At 35.3% G+C, this 19284-nt stretch overlaps 1 protein-coding gene across 4 annotated transcripts in view; it reads right to left on the bottom strand.

Moving 5' to 3' along the window:
- The window catches only part of CPNE3 (copine 3), a 51751-nt gene that overhangs the window by 12896 nt on the left and 19571 nt on the right, over positions 1 to 19284 (bottom strand). For 2 of the 4 annotated variants that reach the window (XM_019926324.3, XM_033842626.2), the window contains 10 exons: positions 18794 to 18933; positions 18342 to 18521; positions 16848 to 16922; positions 15546 to 15617; positions 11540 to 11623; positions 9452 to 9541; positions 5360 to 5458; positions 2653 to 2739; positions 1681 to 1740; positions 997 to 1130 (listed from right to left, as the gene is read on the bottom strand). In XM_019926324.3, the coding sequence (XP_019781883.1) occupies positions 997 to 1130; positions 1681 to 1740; positions 2653 to 2739; positions 5360 to 5458; positions 9452 to 9541; positions 11540 to 11623; positions 15546 to 15617; positions 16848 to 16922; positions 18342 to 18521; positions 18794 to 18925 (1013 nt within the window). In that variant the 5' untranslated portion in view covers positions 18926 to 18933. The remainder of the gene's footprint in view (positions 1 to 996; positions 1131 to 1680; positions 1741 to 2652; positions 2740 to 5359; positions 5459 to 9451; positions 9542 to 11539; positions 11624 to 15545; positions 15618 to 16847; positions 16923 to 18341; positions 18522 to 18793; positions 18934 to 19284) is intronic. The other 2 variants (XM_073794570.1, XM_019926325.3) reach the window with 2 other exon arrangements.

Below are 19284 nucleotides of genomic sequence, written 5' to 3'. Positions count from 1 at the left end.
TAGTTAACCTTTTGTTTTACCTTCCAGGAACCAGGCTGAGAAAGTAACCCTATAAATTTTCTACTTTTTATCTAAGTCCCATTACAACTGTGTTACTTTGAAATTTTTATTATATTTCTAGCTATTTTCAATTGAAATATTTTGATAGTCTGTTACTAAACATGTCCACTGTTATATTTTCATTTTGGATTATATAATAAGGTGTCCTATAAAGTAATTTTTAAATTATATTTAATGAATTTTGTCTTAAATTCTATTAGGCTGATACTGAAACTGCTACCCCTGCTTTAGACTTGTTTGCATTTGCCTGAAAATTTCGTCTCTTTAAATGTCATAACAAATTAATGAAAAGCTCCATCAAATATGTAAGGGCTTTTATCATAAAATAATAGGTGAAAATTTTTACTGTGCCCTAATAGATTGAGAACAAAAAGTTAATAATGTGGATTTTTTCCTATTGTTTACTAAACCTTCAAGAAGACCTATTTAAATCTATTCAAAATCTATCCATTGAGAATCTATTCTAAATATTTTATAGCAATTATGTCAAGTTATCCTTCAACACTTGTTGAAAATCACCATTAAGAAAATAATTTGACAATGACTGCCAAGGAAATAGACATGTTAAGAAATAGCATCTATGAGTGTTTACAAAATGTGTCTTCTGGACTTCAATTACACAGATAACTTATCCCAAATGAGTAAACCCCAAGGAAACCAGATCAAAGAAACTAAAAGCCTTGCCAACTTCAGTCAGCTGTTAAAGAAGCAAGCTATATATAATACATTATAACTAACCACAGCCAGAGATTAGAGGTCAAAGGTAAACACTAACTAAGACTGTCACAAAGGGAAAAATAGAAAAGATAAGACAAGAAATTTTAGGGAGAAAGCTATTCCTCCCCAGCATCCTTATCCCATCAACTATATCAGAGAACCAGCAGACGATACAGAAACTGCCCTTTCTGGGGAGTTATGTGTTGGAGTCATACTCACGCATCATAATCTTGAATGACCAGTCCCACAGACCAGATTGCAGTCAAATACTCATTAACACCATTGGGGCTGATGTAATGAAGGGAGTCGGGAGACCTTGGATCACCATTGGAGCCAGTGAAGTCCACGCCCACCTGCCAAATAACAAAATTGCAGCCCTTACTGAGATGAAGGCAGGGACACCCTTGCTTGATGTCCAGGAAAACACAAACATTGAATTTTGAGATCGAAACATTCATCCCAGAGCCTGCTACTGCCATTTCCTAACGAATGCCTGAGCCTATGGGTATTTCCAGACACAATTAAACAATTAAAGCCACAGCATGAAGCAACCCGCTACCCCTGTTTTTCTAGATGTCTTAAATCATGGATTATTACATCCATGGCTTTAGGCATAGGGCTTGTTTTTTTTGTATGTTTGTTTGATTATGCTTTTTATTATTTAAATTACTGCAGGATAATCACTGATTTGTACATATCTGCTTTCTTGCAGTAGAAAATATTTAACAAGGCCAAAAGCTTCAGGGTGAACCTAAACAAACTCTCTGAGGAGACCATACTCAACAGATTGTATAAATTTCATCACAAAGTCAATTTGACAGTGAAAGAAGGAACACTGCAAAATGGAGGGGAAAAAAAAATCACATTACAGCCCTATTTTGAAAAATTCAGTGTGTTACTCACAGTAAAATTCAGTTGACATCCTCCCATGATATAGTCAAGGAATGTACATTCCACTGTAATCTAAAAACAAATAATAAACTTAAAATTAAAACTCTCCTACTACATAAGAAAAGCAAATAGCTCTCCGGCATTTTTTTTTTTTTTTTTTTGTGGTACGTGGGCCTCTCACTGTTGTGGCCTCTCCCGTTGTGGAGCACAGGCTCCGGACGTGCAGGCTCAGCGGCCATGGCTCACGGGCCTAGCCGCTCCGCAGCATGTGGGATCTTCCCGGACTGGGGCACGAACCCGTGTCCCCTGGATCGGCAGGCGGACTCTCAACCACTGCGCCACCAGGGAAGCCCTGGCATATATTTTTAACCATCTATAAACTGAACAGCACATGATATAAACATATGGAAAACATCCCTGCATTTGAATTTAAGGCACCCTGCCCCTACATGTCATGAATCTGTAAGATTTTACTTCAAGATAATTATAGCAATGTGAAGATTAGAATATTAATGGCCAATGATGAAATACACACACGGTAAGTTTTAAGAAACTAGTAATGAGTCTAATATGTTGAGAGCTTTAATTAAGTATAATAAGCAAGATTAAAAACAAAAACTCCCACTTGTTTATAAGAAATCTCTTGGATTTTTTCCCCTTCACTCATAACATCTCATCTTGAAATAATGACCAGGATAGATGCACTAAGTCAAGCCATTTCCACTAATGTGCTGGAAAAATGCCAACGGTGCCTTATATTTCCTAAGATAATGAAAAACTTTGATATTCTTTGTCCTTTCCTAAAAAGTTGTCAAACCTTGGAAGCAAAGTTACTTGGAAGATTTCTCTACTATTTCCTATTCTCTTCTTTTCCCTAAAGGTGCCCAGTTGCTCATGTAATTTTCAACTGTCCACACAAACTGTTTGTTTAGAAGAACTCGAAATGTGATCTCATTACACTATAAGTGGTCAAGAGAAACTGACCTCACACTGTTTCACACTGATAACACCTGAATTCTTGTAGCTTTTCTTCTTTTGCCTCTTTTTTTCATTTATGCACTCAAATTCAACCTGTAGGAAGAAAGACAAAAATGTTCATTATTACTAGTGATATAAGAAATGTCAATGTAAATTTAAATGAATGACTTTTTTCTCTTGGAATCAAACCACCTACTGATGTAGGTCTGTTATAAAACACAACTCTGAAACAACTGCATACTATGTCATATATATGAAATATTTATCAGTGATATTTCCAAAAAGGACTTCTAAAATTGTGTACCTTTTAAAATAGTTCCTAAGTATAAATTTTGCCTCTGTAGATCATTTCCTTATAAATGCTCCGAGTAATAAGCTTTTTTCTTTATAATAAAGAATATAAAACATTACTTCTAGCTGTTACCCACACAAAGTACAAAAATACACTGCTTAGAAAAGAAAAAAAAAACAACCATCAGAAAACAGAAATATATGAAGCCCAACTCTATGGTAAAATATGCAGCAAAGATCATCTCTTTCCATTGGGAATATGTGTAGAAATCGATCTGGTATCTTACATCTTCTCAGTATAGTTTCTTCCTCCAAACAGATCATCTTCCTTTCCACCTCCTATCCAGTTATCCCTCTGTAAGGCTTGGCTAAAGTTATCCTCCTCTATAACATCAACTCCTGTTCTAGGCTTCTCTGATCTCCATCTATCTCATTAAACTTCTACAACCACATAAAATTTAGTTACATACTTGGTATTGTTGTCAATTATTTCATTTCATTAATTATTTTCCATGGCTAGGGTATAATCACTTCCAAGTTATACCTTCAAATTCTCACTGCCTTGCCTAATAATAAGAGATACTCAATGAATACTGGATAAGTCACCTCTTCTGGTTAACAGAAAGCAACTTATATACTTTGGACAGAGGCATTACTAATTTTCGAAGAATCAAACATTTAAAAATACTTTTGATACAAAACAAAATGATGTTAAAAAAACTCCTTGAGGGGCTTCCCTGGTGGCGCAGTGGTTGAGAGTCTGCCTGCCGATGCAGGGGACACGGGTTCGTGCCTCGGTGTGGGAAGATCCCACATGCCACGGAGCGGCTAGGCCCGTGAGCCATGGCCGCTGAGCCTGCGCGTCCGGAGCCTGTGCTCCGCAACGGGAGAGGCCACAACAGTGAGAGGCCCGCTGAAACCAGTGAAACAACAATCCAGATCACTCTTCATATTTAGTTCTTTTAGGTAGCTTGCTTTATTTTAAATGTTCAGATTTTCATTATTTTCCATTATTTCTGCCTTTAAAAATAAAAAAAAAATCTTTAAATAGAATATTTACAGCTGAATTTTGCTGTTGTTTTAATTCAAACTGTTAACCTAATTCAATCTCTGCATTTAAACCACTGAGTGTGATTTGAAAGCCTTCCTTACTTCACACAAGCACTTCTGTTATTTCTAGTATCTGGGCTTTGTGACCAGGGTGTAGGAACAGGACTAGAGATCTCTACATGACCTACTGAAAATTCTAGTCCCACTACGTTTGTTCAAAACTCATTTCTCCCAATTATTTAAATCAAATAGCTGATAAGGTTTATTTATTCATTTAGCTTTTAAGTTTTGATCTAAAACTATCAGTATCCTCTTTTGGGTCACCTCACCTACATGACTTCGTAAAAAAGAACTTCCCACCTGACCATAATCTCTTACCTTTTAAACCTCATGTTTAGATTTTCAGAAGCAAATGCTATATACAGGAGCATTATTCAGGTCTCTAAGCAGGTAATAAACATTTCATATTATTCTAAGTAAGCTATAAAGAGAATTAACAACTTATTTCATTCAAACTAGAAAGGTAAGTAAGAGGGAAACAACACTCTGGAATAGTTTTTAGGCACTTTGCCTTACAGACAGAAAAGTTTCAAGAAGCAATCTTAGAAATATGTGGGGATGATAACTAATAAACTGAACGTAGGGCTTCCCTGGTGGCGCAGTGGTTGGGAGTCCGCCAGCCGATGCGGGGGACGCGGGTTCGTGCCCCAGTCTGGGAGAATCCCATGTGCCGCAGAGCGGCTGGGCCCGTGGGCCATGGCCGCTGGGCCTGCGCGTCCGGAGCCTGTGCTCCGCAACGGGAGAGGCCACAACAGTGAGAGGCCCGCGTACCGCAAAAAATAAATAAATAAATAAACTGAACGTAGTTAAGGCAGACAAATGATCTTAACAAAATTAGTACCATTAGATGGCAGCTTAATATTACATAATTTGAAATAGTGTAACTATGCTTTTATCATTCCCTTGGGTGAGGACAAGTCAGAGGAAAGCCACAGGCAGAATGTAAAAGCCAATTTGTAAAATGTCCAAAAGGAGAATAAATGAACCCAATTCAAGTCCAGGTACTTGTCTAGTGTAGATATTAATTACTGTGACCAGTGAAATGCCAAGATCTTTAAAACAAAGGATTTTCAATCAAACCATATAAACTGTCTGAAGACAAAGGAAACCAAACCTCAAAACATAAATGAAAACTCATCCCAAGTAAGAATTTTGGATCATCCAACTACTAAACAAATAAAATCCACAGACTTCAGAGCATTACATAATATAGAGTAAAAGCATGGAAAACTATTTTCTATGCCAAGAGAAAAAATGAATAAATACAGGGCCAAACTATAAGGTATATGCAAATGACAAGGATGCAACTTACAGGTGAATTTCTGGAGGCTTCTTTCAGTTTTGTCATGGTGGTTTGAAATGTTCCAATGAGATCATGGGATCCATCATTGTCATAATCATAACACTCTACCTAGAAGTAAGTATAATAAAAATATATAAAAATCAATATAATTTTGTTAAAAAGTATTGGCTGCAATAAATGGGACTTACCAAGAAGTGTACTTTTAATTAAAATTAGTGAAAATGTTTAACATACAGTCCTACTTGGAGAAGTAGGAACTAACTTCCTAGAGGAACAATACTGAAACACTTTCAAACACTCGCTATCCTTGGAATGGGGTTCTAGGACACATCACAGGCAGATGAAAAACACAAATACTGTTCAAATTCCACATTAAGCAGTTTCCAGTTCCTGTATATGCCCTTTACAAGTGCTGATAAAATCAAAATGGAATTAGACCTTCTTTCTCATCTGCTTTTTACCTTGTTATCATTTTACAATGGCTAAAGCCACTATCTATCTGGAGGAAGAAAGGAAGTCAGTATCCTAGGCAGCTAAAAATTGTATAATTAAATTCTAGATGATTAGTAACTACGGAAAACATATTTCATTAGTTGCAGTTTGGTGAGGTTAGGCTTCTATTAGGAGTTAGATATGATGAAGTCAGATTTGCATCATTCTGAGGATCACAACTCTCACAATGAAAAGGAAAATTCCAGGAAAACAGTTTTTTATACACTGAGGAAGTATCTATACTGGGTCATAATATTTTATTTCCACGTAAGACAGGAATCTTGGCTATGGCTCTCATTAAAGGCTCGCTCTCTCTTGAAGCAGACAGAAGAGAGCTGAGGGTATTTGATTTCCGTATAGTTTTGCACCAGGTTGACAGATGTAGCCAAAGAGTAAATATTCACAAGCATACCTGAATATTCATTGCAATGAGAAAATAAGGTGATGTGAACTCTTAGCAAACAGAGGTGTTCACTGTGATCATAAAAAAACGATTTTTTTTTTTTTTTTTTTTTTTGCGGTACGCGGGCCTCTCACTGCTGTGGCCTCTCCCATTGCAGCCTCTCCCGTTGCAGAGCACAGGCTCCGGACGCGCAGGCTCAGCGGCCATGGCTCACGGGCCCAGCCACTGCGCGGCATGTGGGATCTTCCCGGACTGGGGCACGAACCCGTGTCCCCTGCATCGGCAGGCAGACTCTCAACCACTGCGCCAACAGGGAAGCCCCGATGTTTTTATAGTGCTTTGTAATTTCAAACATTTCTTTCTGCAAACATTTATTACATGCATTGCACACAATATCTACTGAGGCTTGTCAGGTAGGAGAAGAATTAAATAGTCTTAGAAGATGACATATCTTGTGTGGTAACCAACAATGTAAATCTGTTCCAAGGAAACTTTTGAATCCTTCTATAGCCTATGATTTAAAATAAAAGCCTGTACCTTAGAAGCAATTTGCATCTTACCCTATGCCAATCTTCCATCCTGCTATAATCCTTTACAAAGTTATATTAATCACCAAGCTAAAATGCTCAGGATTTATATATATTCACCTAGCAAAGTGATTTATTTTCTTCTCAGTTCTCTAAGAGGTGAGTTGAGTGCTTATCATAACAGGAAGTCTTTCACCCCTTATATTTTCATTTTTATTCAGGAAGACTTAAAATCAAACAATCAATAAATAAAACAAACAAGGTCTAGAATTGCAATTTTGAGCAACAGTAAGGGTTTTTATTTGTTCCCAGCACTTCAGTCACTGATCAATTCTGACCTGCTAACTCTTGCCCTACATATCCGATACTCAATTTTTAAACCAAAAGCCCTTTATCTGACAGAAAAGAAAATTAATGACCTTAATAATTTTTTCTAGAGGAACTAAAATTAAGATAAAGTCAAAACAATCTTAATATTTTAATAATTTCATTTTTAAGAGTTTTTTTTTTTATTATGGAAAACAGAATGTTACATTTTAGACTTGCACTCAGGAAACTCCAATTTATACCTAAGACAACAAGATCAAGCTCTGATAAGGCCAAGATTTTATTTAAACAAAGCTTATGCAGGAGCTAAAACTATTCATGTTTAGACTGTCCGAAACTTCAGGGAGTGTAAAAACATTTTTAAAATGTAATTCCCAATAACTCACTACAATAAATATATAAGAAAAGTTCACTGTTGCCTCATTAAAGGCAAATGTTTGATGCTAAAGGAAAATGTGACATTTATAATGCTGGCATATGTTCAGATACAGCTTGAGGTAAATGATGTAATGATTTGTGTCATTTAATTTCTCTTCTCAAGAATTTAAAAACTAGTAATATTGGCTGTTTTAAACAACACCATCAGCAATGTTTGTGAAACTGAAATGTATGCATATACACATATGTGCATATGTATACATGTAAAAGAATGCACACATCACACAATACTACATTCACTAAGGCATTCCCCGTTTAGGCATGCATGATTATTTTTCTTATTTGCACGATTTTATGAAAATAATAATACATGCTAGAGTGATAACACTGGCACATTCATACTGCAGCGAAGAAACTGATGATTCTGACTCTACTCTCTGCTCTATAACTCTTTACTACACCTCTAACCAATTTCCAAATACCAAGAGAATCACTGATGTATGACTTTCTGATACTGCAAAGAAATACAGAACTAAAGAAATAAAGACAGTGGTGGTGTGGCAAACCAAGTTGTATATAGTCAAAACAAATGGAGAAACTTTTAAGAATTGGAAGACATTCATCAGAGAAAGCTCAGAAAATCAATTTACTTACTATAACAAAATAGCCCTGTAAGCATGCCACTGTGCATAAAAAAAAAAAGTTTAAAAAAACATTGTTTCATTGTTAACATATTATTACAATCAGTCAAATAGTTACAGTTTAGGCATCTTTTTTCCCCAGCCTTTCTTGCTTCTCAGATCTAATGAAGCTTCAACTTACTATTTTTAATGTGAAAAGCAAAAGTTCTAGATTTAATAACAGTAAAAAGTAATTTGTAAAGCTACTTTTCTAGTATTTACTTTGTACCTAGACATTCACTGCTATTTGAAATATCACACAAATCACACTCATTGATTTTTAAAGTTCTCTGCAAACTGAGGACAAAATTTATGGATCTAAGAAATGAAGTAGTTTTCAATAATAACAGCACCTCTACTGCGTTTAGGAGTTTATAAAACTTTTCACTTTTATTAATTTAATCCTTATGTTATTTTGTTATGTAGACATTATTTTCTCTACTATATAAGTAAAGAAGTTAGATAACCTGCCCAAGAACCCTTAGCTGGTTAAGGACCTAAGTCAAGTCTTGGACTACAGTTTGACTCTTTAAGTCCTTTGCTTGTTCCAGGCCATCATCTTTCCTGCTTTCACCATACTAATTATCAAAAAAACAACAACAACAACAAAAACGAAACAAATAAACAAACAACTCACCTCAGTTTGCTGACTTCTGAACATAAGAAAGGGGTTCTACCTGGAATCTTACGTAACGAAGTGACTCTAGTATAAAAGTGTCTTAAAAATAATGTATCTATTTTGATAAACGGCTATAAGTGAAAACATTAAAAGAAATTCTTAGCTATCTGCTTCTGCTCCCTGTTCCCGCTCTGCTTTCCTCTAAAAACTCTAAAACTAAAGCCATCCAAATGTTTTAATAAATTTTACCTTACTCTGAAAATATCAGTGACAGAAAATGTCACCACTATTCTGCTCTGTGCTAAGGGCAGGATGAAGCTCTGGGTTCTCAGTTAAAGTAACATCTGTTTTTATCTGCAAAGAACACACCAAAGGCAAAGAGTGTAGTTAAAGGTTCCTATTCACAGAGCAGAGGAATCTTATTAAAAGGAAGACTTAAATTAAATATTTTATTTAAAAAAATAAAAATCACAATGTTTGATTAAGGATTAGGTCAACAGATCACTCAAAATGTCTGCTCCTTCAAACTGACTACTTATCAGAAACATTTCTATTTTATTATTCATAATGTAAATAAAATTCAAACATTTCTTTCTTTAAATACTATCTAATGAAATAATTTATAAAAGCAGTGAGTGTGTGTGTATATATAATATATGTATAATTTCAAATTACCTTAATAGTTTTATCCATATCTCCATAGCACAGGGAGTTAAGAGAGATTTTAAAAGGCCTCCAAACAGGATTCAAGTTGTTTTTAATAACCTATAAAAAAAAAGATTTAAAGACAAGTTAGAAAAATATTCCATTCATTAATGCTTTGTTCTTGCCTTTCCTAGATTCCCACCACTCTCATCATTCATCCTTCACCTCTTCACCCACTCAACTTTGTCAATGAAAACCTAGCTAGGATAATATTATACACCTGTTATATGAAAAATGTGATAGATTGTCTAATTGTGATACACTGTGAGAAAGAAAAAAACTGGGAAATATATCCACTCTTTATAAGGTGCACTTAAAAATTAGAGAAGATTATTGGTTTTGTTAGAAACCAGAGTTTTTACAGCAGGACATAAGATTCAAATATGGAATAAGAAAGGCTCAGAAAGAACCTTGCTATGTTGGTTGTGAAGTGGAAAAATAGTCTAAATGGAAAAATAGTCTAAATAATTAAAAAATTTTAAAATATGTATATATAATAAACATATATACACAAATATACATATTTCTCAGTTGTGTCCATTGAAAAGGTCTAAAAGCAATGACATCCCAGTAGAATGAGCACTCATATACCCTACTGTCCAAATACCACTACACTCTTAAAGGAATAGGGTTCCATAAGAGAAATAGCTAATTCCAGACTTGGGACAGGTTAGGTACATGTTGAATTAAGAACATAATTTCACATAAAATAAGAGACTGCTTAAAGACTAATGGAGTCTTATTAAAAGAACCCAAGAACCATTTGAAGGAGCTCTTCCTGGTCAAATTTGGATTAATATGAGCAGCAAAATTCATGACAGTAATGAATTATAAACACAGTGAATATACTATAACAATCCATGGGTTTATAATGATTCTAAAAATAAAAGTGAGAGAAATAAGAGTATCTGCAACCTCCAATATAAGTGATTCAGGTATGGATCATCAATGGACGCTAAGACCACTGGGCGAAATGGAGGTTATTCATGCAGTCTCAAAGAATCACACTGCAATCATTTATTAATTACAAAGGGAAAAAGGTGAGACTTTATCATGGCACAATCTGGTGGTCACCAGATTAACCTAGTAGCCCAGACTGGAATCATCAGTACTGGGCATCCTGACACACCTTGATGATGGAAGATACACATACTGTGTTCTAGATGGAAATGTTTGATCTGGACCTAATTGTGAGGAAACAAAAGAATCCAGTATGTTAGACATACTGATCTTGATTACTCAAGAGATTCATAGCCTGAAGGTATAAGGGAGGTAGGGAGAAGAGGACTATATTGGGAACGTAATAGCCAAATGCAAAACGTGAACCTCGATTGGATCCTGTATTAAACAAACAAAACATATATAAAACGTGGGAAAATTGGGGAGATCTGAAGATGAATGGTATATTAGATGATGTTACTAAATCAATGTTAATGCTCTCAGTTATGGAGGTGTAGAGAAATGCCCTTGTTCTTGAGAAATACCTACTGTAGCATTTAAAGGTGAAAAGTCATGATGTCTGCAGCCTACATTAGGATAGTTTTGCAAAAGGGCATGGATATGTGTGTGAGAGAGAGAGAGAACACACATGTATGCAGTTATGACCATTTGATCAATCTAGGTGAGGGATACACTGGTATACATTTTAGTGTTCTTTATAGGGTTTTAAAAATTAAGCATAGTAGCACCTCCTCATTAAAAGAAAAAAAATGAGCATGCTGACTTTGTGTCTTTGGCAATTATATATGTCTGAAGTCAGATTAATATTTTTATAAATACATAATTTTTCTTTTTTTTTTTTGCGGTACGCGGGCCTCTCACTGTTGTGGCCTCTCCCGTTGTGGAGCACAGGCTCTGGACGCGCAGGCTCAGTGGCCATGGCTCACGGGCCCAGCCGCTCCGTGGCATGTGGGATCTTCCCGGACCGGAACACGAACCCGTGTCCCCTGCATCGGCAGGCGGACTCTCAACCACTGCGCCAATCATAATTTTTAAAAATTCAGATTACTACAATTCCAAAGGAAACCTCAACCCTACTTTTCAAATTCATATATTCACCTCTGTTCGATGAACCATTAGCCAGTTTCCATCAGACATCTGCTTGTGGAATTCCAGGTATGGATCTGACTTTCCAAATAGATCCTACATTAAAATAAAAAAGCAATTATTCTCCTCCTAAACCATGTGAAACCACACTTTATACATGTTACATGTCAGCAGTACCTGAAGTTTAACTCTATAGTAAAGATATACGCAGTACAATACAGCAGTAAATACAAATCCCAACACCTTCCTCACAAACATATGAGCCTGCTCAAGTCTACCAGGAGAACTTTTAAGGCACTTGTGATAAATGCTCATAATCCTGTGTATCACACCCTTACATGATGGCTTTAAAATACAGTGATCAATAGGACCCGTTATCAATACAATACGTTTTTAGCTTGTTTTCATTATTAACAGTGTTCATTCATTCACATAGCACTGAGTAGTTTTATATAAATGATCCCATACATTAGTCATACTAACTCCATGAGAGACAGAACGAGAAAATGGATTCAGAGGAGTTAAATGACTTTGCCAAGATCATACAACTAATTAATTGATGGATCTGAGCTTTGAGTTCATATCTTACCCTTCTATGTCCAATACTCCTTCAGCAATCCCGCACATTTCTTTACACACACAAAGGAGCACACACAAGTAGATATGTGGAATGCACAACAGAAGTACTTCAAGGGCACAAAGTACATCCCCTATTTCCTCTGTAATTCACCACATCACAGCACTCCTGTATAATGCTCAAGTACAATGAGTGTTCAAAAATACCCTTATCGCCATCTTACACACACACACACACACACACACACACACACACTCTTACACAGGGAGATAAAATTCTGGAAGAATGTACAAATCGTTCCCAGAGGTAAAACTCAGATAGTAAGATTGTGGATGATTTTATTTTCTCATTTTTATTTTATCTTCATTTTGAAATTTCTATACTCCTTAGCATATATTACTTATTATTTGTGAAATAGAAAGGACACCTGTTAATCTCACAGTAATATACACAGATATGTCGCTAAACTGAAGATTTTTTTCAGTCCTGAATTTACCACAGTATTAAATTAAGAAGATAATATTACTTCCTTCCTCAGCACAATCTAATGTTAACAAAGTAACACATTCGGCACAGTCAAAAATGTAAACACAAAGACTAAGCAGAACTTTTAAAATTTAATCTTATCTTTAAGAAGAACCTTAAGTAATGTAATAAGCCTCTCTATGCCCCTTTTTATAAAACTAAGAACAGCATTATACATAGAGGAGTTAACTTTCCAAAAACACATTAACATGCCCTGTCTCACTTATCTTAGAAATAATCTTTTGAGAAAGGCAGAATATCATTATTACTATATTGAAGGTCAGAAAACAGACCTTGTTTGAAAGTTCATTAATATGACAGTAGTAGAACTAAAATAAGAATTAAAAGTCCCTGACTCTGGGATAAGTTAAGTCAAGAAAGCAAGGTAGAGGAACGTATGCATAATATATTATGCTACACTTACTCATGGGCTGAGGCTGGGGAACATAAATACAAATACATACATACACACATGCACACACATATCTATGTATATAGATATACACATGTATGTCTATTTGTATGTTTATATATACACAGAGACATATACACACATACGTATGCATATGCACATGTATAGACACACACAAAAAAACTTAGTTTTTTTGGAAAATGAAGGATTAAACCATAAAATATAAATTTTAAAAAAGTATTACATACAGCCAGGAAAGAGAAAAAAATATAGAGCGGACAGGGAAAGAAGCTAAATTTCTCCAACATACCTTGTTTTGATTAATTCTAATTGATGCCTAATGCCTACTGATGCCTAGGCTTTGGAACCATCTTATACATGATTGTAAAACAAAATTAAATCAAAAAAAAAATTGTAAAGCAATCCCTAAATATCAAAAGCAAAATTCGATTATGTGTTAATGTTACAGCATAACCATTCAGAGAAGAATTATTTGAAACACAAGAGTTGAACTGTAGAACTCAAGTGGAATATATAAGCCTAAAGACAAAAAGAACTTCAAAGAAAGCTCAAACTGTTTTCAGTAAAAATATTTTAATTGTAACATGAATATTTATATTCTTAAACTATTAGATATTATATAGGACAAAACAGATAAGCAATTATGTTAGTATCTTTGGGAATCAACATTTTTGACATAAGTGAGAAGAGGTGCTGACTACAGAATTAAAGAAATACAGCCTTGTAATTCTACATCTAAATTGGAAATCGTTGTACAAATTTATGATTTAGTTTCCCTTAAAAAAGAAAAGACTTTCCTATATCTGTCCACTGGAAAATCCTAGAAATAATGAGTGACAACAATCAATAAATGTTAAGCACTTCTAGTACCACATTGTGGACTCATTGTAGAAAGGCTCCCTTTGATCTGTCAATCTGGAGCAGAAATCAGATAAAATAAGCCTGGAACATTTGTCATGCCACAGAGCAGGAAGCTATCCAGAGACCTCTGGGGTCATGCCAAATGGTCTCATGAACAAACTTAAATAGGTTCCCTCCCATAGGCTAAAGCTGGGATACTTTAGGCATCAATAAGAATAAATCAATATAGTTCACAGCAATACTAAAAACTTTTTTAAAAGTCCTCATTGGTCACATATAGAGGAATTTATTATTTTGAAAAATGGTAAATATGATAAAAAAATCAAACATTTCAACTTGCCTTTTCTGGACAAACTGTATCTCAGAATAAATAAATACCTAATGTGAAGAAGAATATTTCTCTCTGTAGAAGTATTCTCACAAGTAAATGAAGAAGCGATGATAGCATGAGAATATCACTATTTTAAGACCCTTAATAAAATATCTAGGTAGTTGTCATCAATGGTCACTAATACCCCAAAAGACAGAACTTGACAATGTGTGCCTCTTGATGGAATTAATGCCACCACCTATGAAACTCATACCAATTCAAGATACCACCAGATCATACCTCTAGATTCAATTCCAGCTTACAGAAATCAGGAAATAAAGGTGGAGAGATGAACATGTTACATGACACCACAGGGATTTAATTAGCTTATACAGTGTGTGGAAACTTCTATAGGACAAAGGAGTCAGTTTATTGAATAAATTCCATGGATGGATAGGAGGGAGGGGGAGAGAGAAAGGGAATAAGAGAGGAAGAGAGGGAGGAAGGGAAGAAGTAAAAGGAAGAGGAGAATTTATAGATTAAAAAAATTTAAGAGACATATTAACCAATTATATTATTTTAAAAGTCCTTAGAGATACACCAAAACATATATGGATGAAATGATGTGACATCTGGGAGGAGAGAAAGTAGATAGGGGTAGGGATGAGACAAAATTGGTCATGAGTTAAAACTGTTAAAGATAGGTGGTGGGAACATGGGATTTTTAAAAAAATACTTTTCTATTTTTGTATATGTTTAAACTTGTCCAAAAAAAAAAGATACTGGCTACTAGTCTAAGATATTTGCACATTGAATTGTAAGGTATATGAAAATGATGAAGACTAATGATTGGATTACAGGATTACATACAAAAATCACTCAAAGAATTATTCCAAACCATGCTATAAACTAAACTGCTGTGTTCTTATGTACTGGTACTCATCCTTCAAGAAAAATTGACTTTTGAACGCAGAGAGGAAAATCTAATTAATAAAGCATGGAATTTTCACTTTTTTCCTTAAGTAATCCAAATACACTCTCAAATGCCTCTTACAGTAACATTAATGATTGTATTAATTCTTCTTTTAAGCTATACAAACACTTTGATTACCTCTAGAGGAAAGAGGTAAAGAGAAATGGCTTCTGCTTAAACACACACACAAACAGAAAGCAGAATTCGGAAGTAACTAACACTCAAAGTGATGCTTAGATGACAGAGTTCATAATATTAATTCCATTATTATTTTCTCAAAAAGGAATCAATGTGAGGCAAAACATGATACCCTTGTTGAAATCTGCATCACCTACCTACCTTATTATCAAGTTTTCTTGCTTCCATTTCAAACAAGACAACTCTGTTATCCTTTATTTCTTCAGCTGAAATCTATGAGTAGACAAGGTAAGTGAAAGAACATGTTTTGGGGATTTTGATATACTCAGGAAGTACTGAATTATTCTGTTATCTAATGGTATATAAAGTCTATACTAATATGTGAATTCTAAAAGGTTTAATAACAAAATGGTACCATTAAGAAAGATTTATTTCTTTTATGCATGTGAAATAAATATTTTCCCAAAATATGCCTAGTCTGCATTAGGCAACTTCCTTTTTAATGCTGTTGCCCAAACTGGATCTTCCCTCTTCCAGTGAAAAATCAAAGCCGTGGAAGATTGCACAACACTAGTGAGAGCTCTCCAAACATTGAGAAGCATGAGTAAATCACACACTATAAATTCAAATATCGGATCAATATTTTCATCCAAGGTAACTGAAAGACTTATTCTACTAAAAATAAATTCCAGGCTATCATGACCCCAAAAGCAATAAAGCTAACTACTGATAATGATCTCTGTCCCACACACAGAAGTCAACACCCTCAAAAGACTGAACATTCTTATGCCTCAGGAATCTAAACCAGGGCAAAACAGCTGCTCAGAGAAATGTGTTTGGTAATCGTAATAATCTTCAAACATGGTTTTCTCAGAGAGCCAGCCTTCTCAGGCAGAGCTAAAGTAAAACAACTATCTCTTCAGGCAGTGATTACCTGGACACAAACTCTAGAAGATAAAATATGTAAAAGCATGGCATTATGTAATTTGAAATCTGAAACAAGATAATGCATATATTCATTTGCCCAGGTCCAGTAATCAGCAATGGAAAATTTGGACAGCAAAGTGCAAGCACAAAAGAAACATGGTTAAGAGTTAAGAGGTTCAATGGCCATGTCATAATACGAGATCATTCTGGAATCAAAACCATTACGGAAAGTCTCTGCCATGTTTGCTTTGTTGAGAGCCAAATTGATCCATTCAGATTATTAAGTAATTTGCTTCCCACTTGGGAATTTACGCTTCCATCGGGAAGAGGCAAGCATTACCAAGATGTGCCTGACTCTATAGGCAGCTTAAAAAACTCAAAGAAGGGATTCCCACACTGCATTTTTCTTTCTTTTTGGCACAACACAGTTTCCAGTTGTGATCACTTTAAGGCAAGGCAACATTCGGGATCAAATGATAAAGCATGGCTGTGGAATATTTGTCTAATATACACAGTTTTAGCACGTCCTATTATGCCAAATCTTCGGAGGAAAAAAGACAAATATCTTATCGTTACCGTAATGCTTCCTTTCCCTGCAGGTCTGCCATTTTTAAGCACCAGTGGTCGAGTTAGTTTCTTACTGGAAACAATCTGTTAAAATTGGAAAGTGATAGAAAGAGCTATTTCACTTCAACATGTGAATGTTTAGACTGAAATGGTTTCAAAAAGGGTTGAGTATAAAGTTCACTTAAAGTCATTAGAAATGGAAACATTAAGTCCATTCCTTAAAGACTTAGAGATTATAAAACACATCTACACCCACTGCAAAAGATTTCCAAGGAGCCAATCCCGATAGATAAAATCTCCCCACCCACTAGTTTCTTTATCAACTACTTCAAAGTTAAATCCTTCCTTGTAATGAAAAAAGAGGGCCAGATTCTCATCATATACAAATCACTGAGCTGAAATGAAACCCCTGTAGGTAAAAGGTGGGTCTTAGAATACTCAATAAATGGGATTCAATTTTTCAGCTGAAACATAACTTCAGTATATAATCTCCACAAGATATCATTTTGATTAAAATAATATAGTAGACCTAGGTACTCTCAAATAGATCCATTTCTCAAATTTATTATAATTTTAGATACACTGTGATTTTTTCCCAAACAATCAATACTTCTTTAATTTTCTCTTTGATACTATTTATCAAAGTTTGAGAAAATTGATCAGCTCCATGTTGTCCTTGAGACATAGGAAATAACATGATCTCCAAAAAATTCAACACTAAAAAATAAACTCATAAAAGACAAATCTTAGAAATAGATGTCACCCACTGAAAAAAAATGACTCCTCCCTCCTGAAGCCTTCCCTATTCTATCATAAGTGGTCATGATCTCTCCTTACAAGTCAAACTGAGCTAGAAGCACAATGGTGAGCCCACAGACACACCCCTGCTCTGACACAGCCTGTAATATCCTAAAAAGACAGACAATTAAACAACTACAATAAAATATGGTCAGTGTTAAGGTAGAAGCGGTAGAGAGGACCAAGCGAGCACATGGAGGTGATCCAAACTACTCTAGGGCGTCAGAGAAGGCTTGCTAGGGGGAGTAAGGTCCATACCTAAGGTTAGAGGAGGAGCAAGCCAGGTAAAGGGATGGTGCTAGGGCCGGGATGGGGGGTGGAGGGGAAGGTAGGGAGGGTGGGCTCAAGGGGCACCAGTCATGCTAGTTAGAACATCGGAGAAGCTGCTGTTACTTTGACAGCATTTATGACTTAAACAAAAGAACAATACTGTACTGAAATCTGCAAACAGCAGACAAGCAGTTAGAGCAATGGTATTATTTATTGAAATGTTGAATGAAACACCCATACACACATGGTCCCTACCCTCATGAAAAATAAGATAAATTCTATAATGTTCAAGCAAAACATACTAATATATGAACTCAGTCTTTAAAGTAATTACAGCGTTTTTCAACTTTAGCAATTAAACTAATGAGCACTTATCAGAAACACCCAATTCTTTGGTTCAAATTTAGACAAAACATTTATACTATATATACTCACTTGTCCAAGGGTACATTCACATTCTCCTAGGAAGTCATCATCACTCAGCTCGATAGTTTTGTTGTCAATGTCATAAATCCCAAATTTCAATTTCTGAACCACTTCAAAGTAGTAATCAATAATAAATGTCTTGGAAAATTTGGGATTCAAGCAATTCTTAATCCTTTCTGTGCGGTCAACCTATATTCACTCCCCCAAAATAAAAAAGTTTCTTCAGATCAAAAGTGCATGTGTTTAATATCTTTACATACTACATGTAACTAAATACAGGCATGGTAGCTAAAGGAAGTGTTTATATGTGTATGAAAAATTACACAATCAAGGACAAACTTGCCCAAAAAACTGCAATAACAGATGAGATGGTTTTATTATTTTTAACATTTTTAATAAACTCTTCATATTATCAAAAGAGCCATACAGATTGCTTTTCACCTGCAAGTATTTAACATTACCTCATACCACTGTTGACCACTCGTATTCAAAAATAACACACACAAAGGGTCTGACTTTGACCCTACATCTTTATCCAAAAGATTGTCACAGGAAATATTCAGTTCCACCTTTGTGACACACTGGGCAGCCATCTCTTGAGCTGTAAGAAAAACAAAGAAATAAGAAAGCTGGTGAAATGGTGCCTTTAAGAAGCACATGCATTCCTTGGGAATTCCCTGGCAGTCCAGTGGTTAGGACTCGACACTTTCACTGCCAGGGCCTGGGTTCGGTCCCTGGTCAGGGAACTAAGATCCTGCAAGCTGCGCGGCATGGCCAAAAAAAAAAAAAAGAGGCACATGCATTCCTAATGAAGTATCTGAATTCTTAAGACAAATTGTCAGAATAGGATAACAGAGTGAACTTGCTAGAATAAGACTTTGTTATATGTGCTTCCAGGCAATTCAGATGTCTTATTAGTCCATGCCAGTGTTATTGTTTCAGTCAGATTCTC

The sequence above is a fragment of the Tursiops truncatus genome, chromosome 17 (genome assembly GCF_011762595.2).
Source record: "Tursiops truncatus isolate mTurTru1 chromosome 17, mTurTru1.mat.Y, whole genome shotgun sequence".
In the NCBI taxonomy this organism is placed as follows: Eukaryota; Metazoa; Chordata; class Mammalia; order Artiodactyla; family Delphinidae; genus Tursiops; species Tursiops truncatus.
This window is presented reverse-complemented; position numbering and strand designations above follow the sequence as displayed.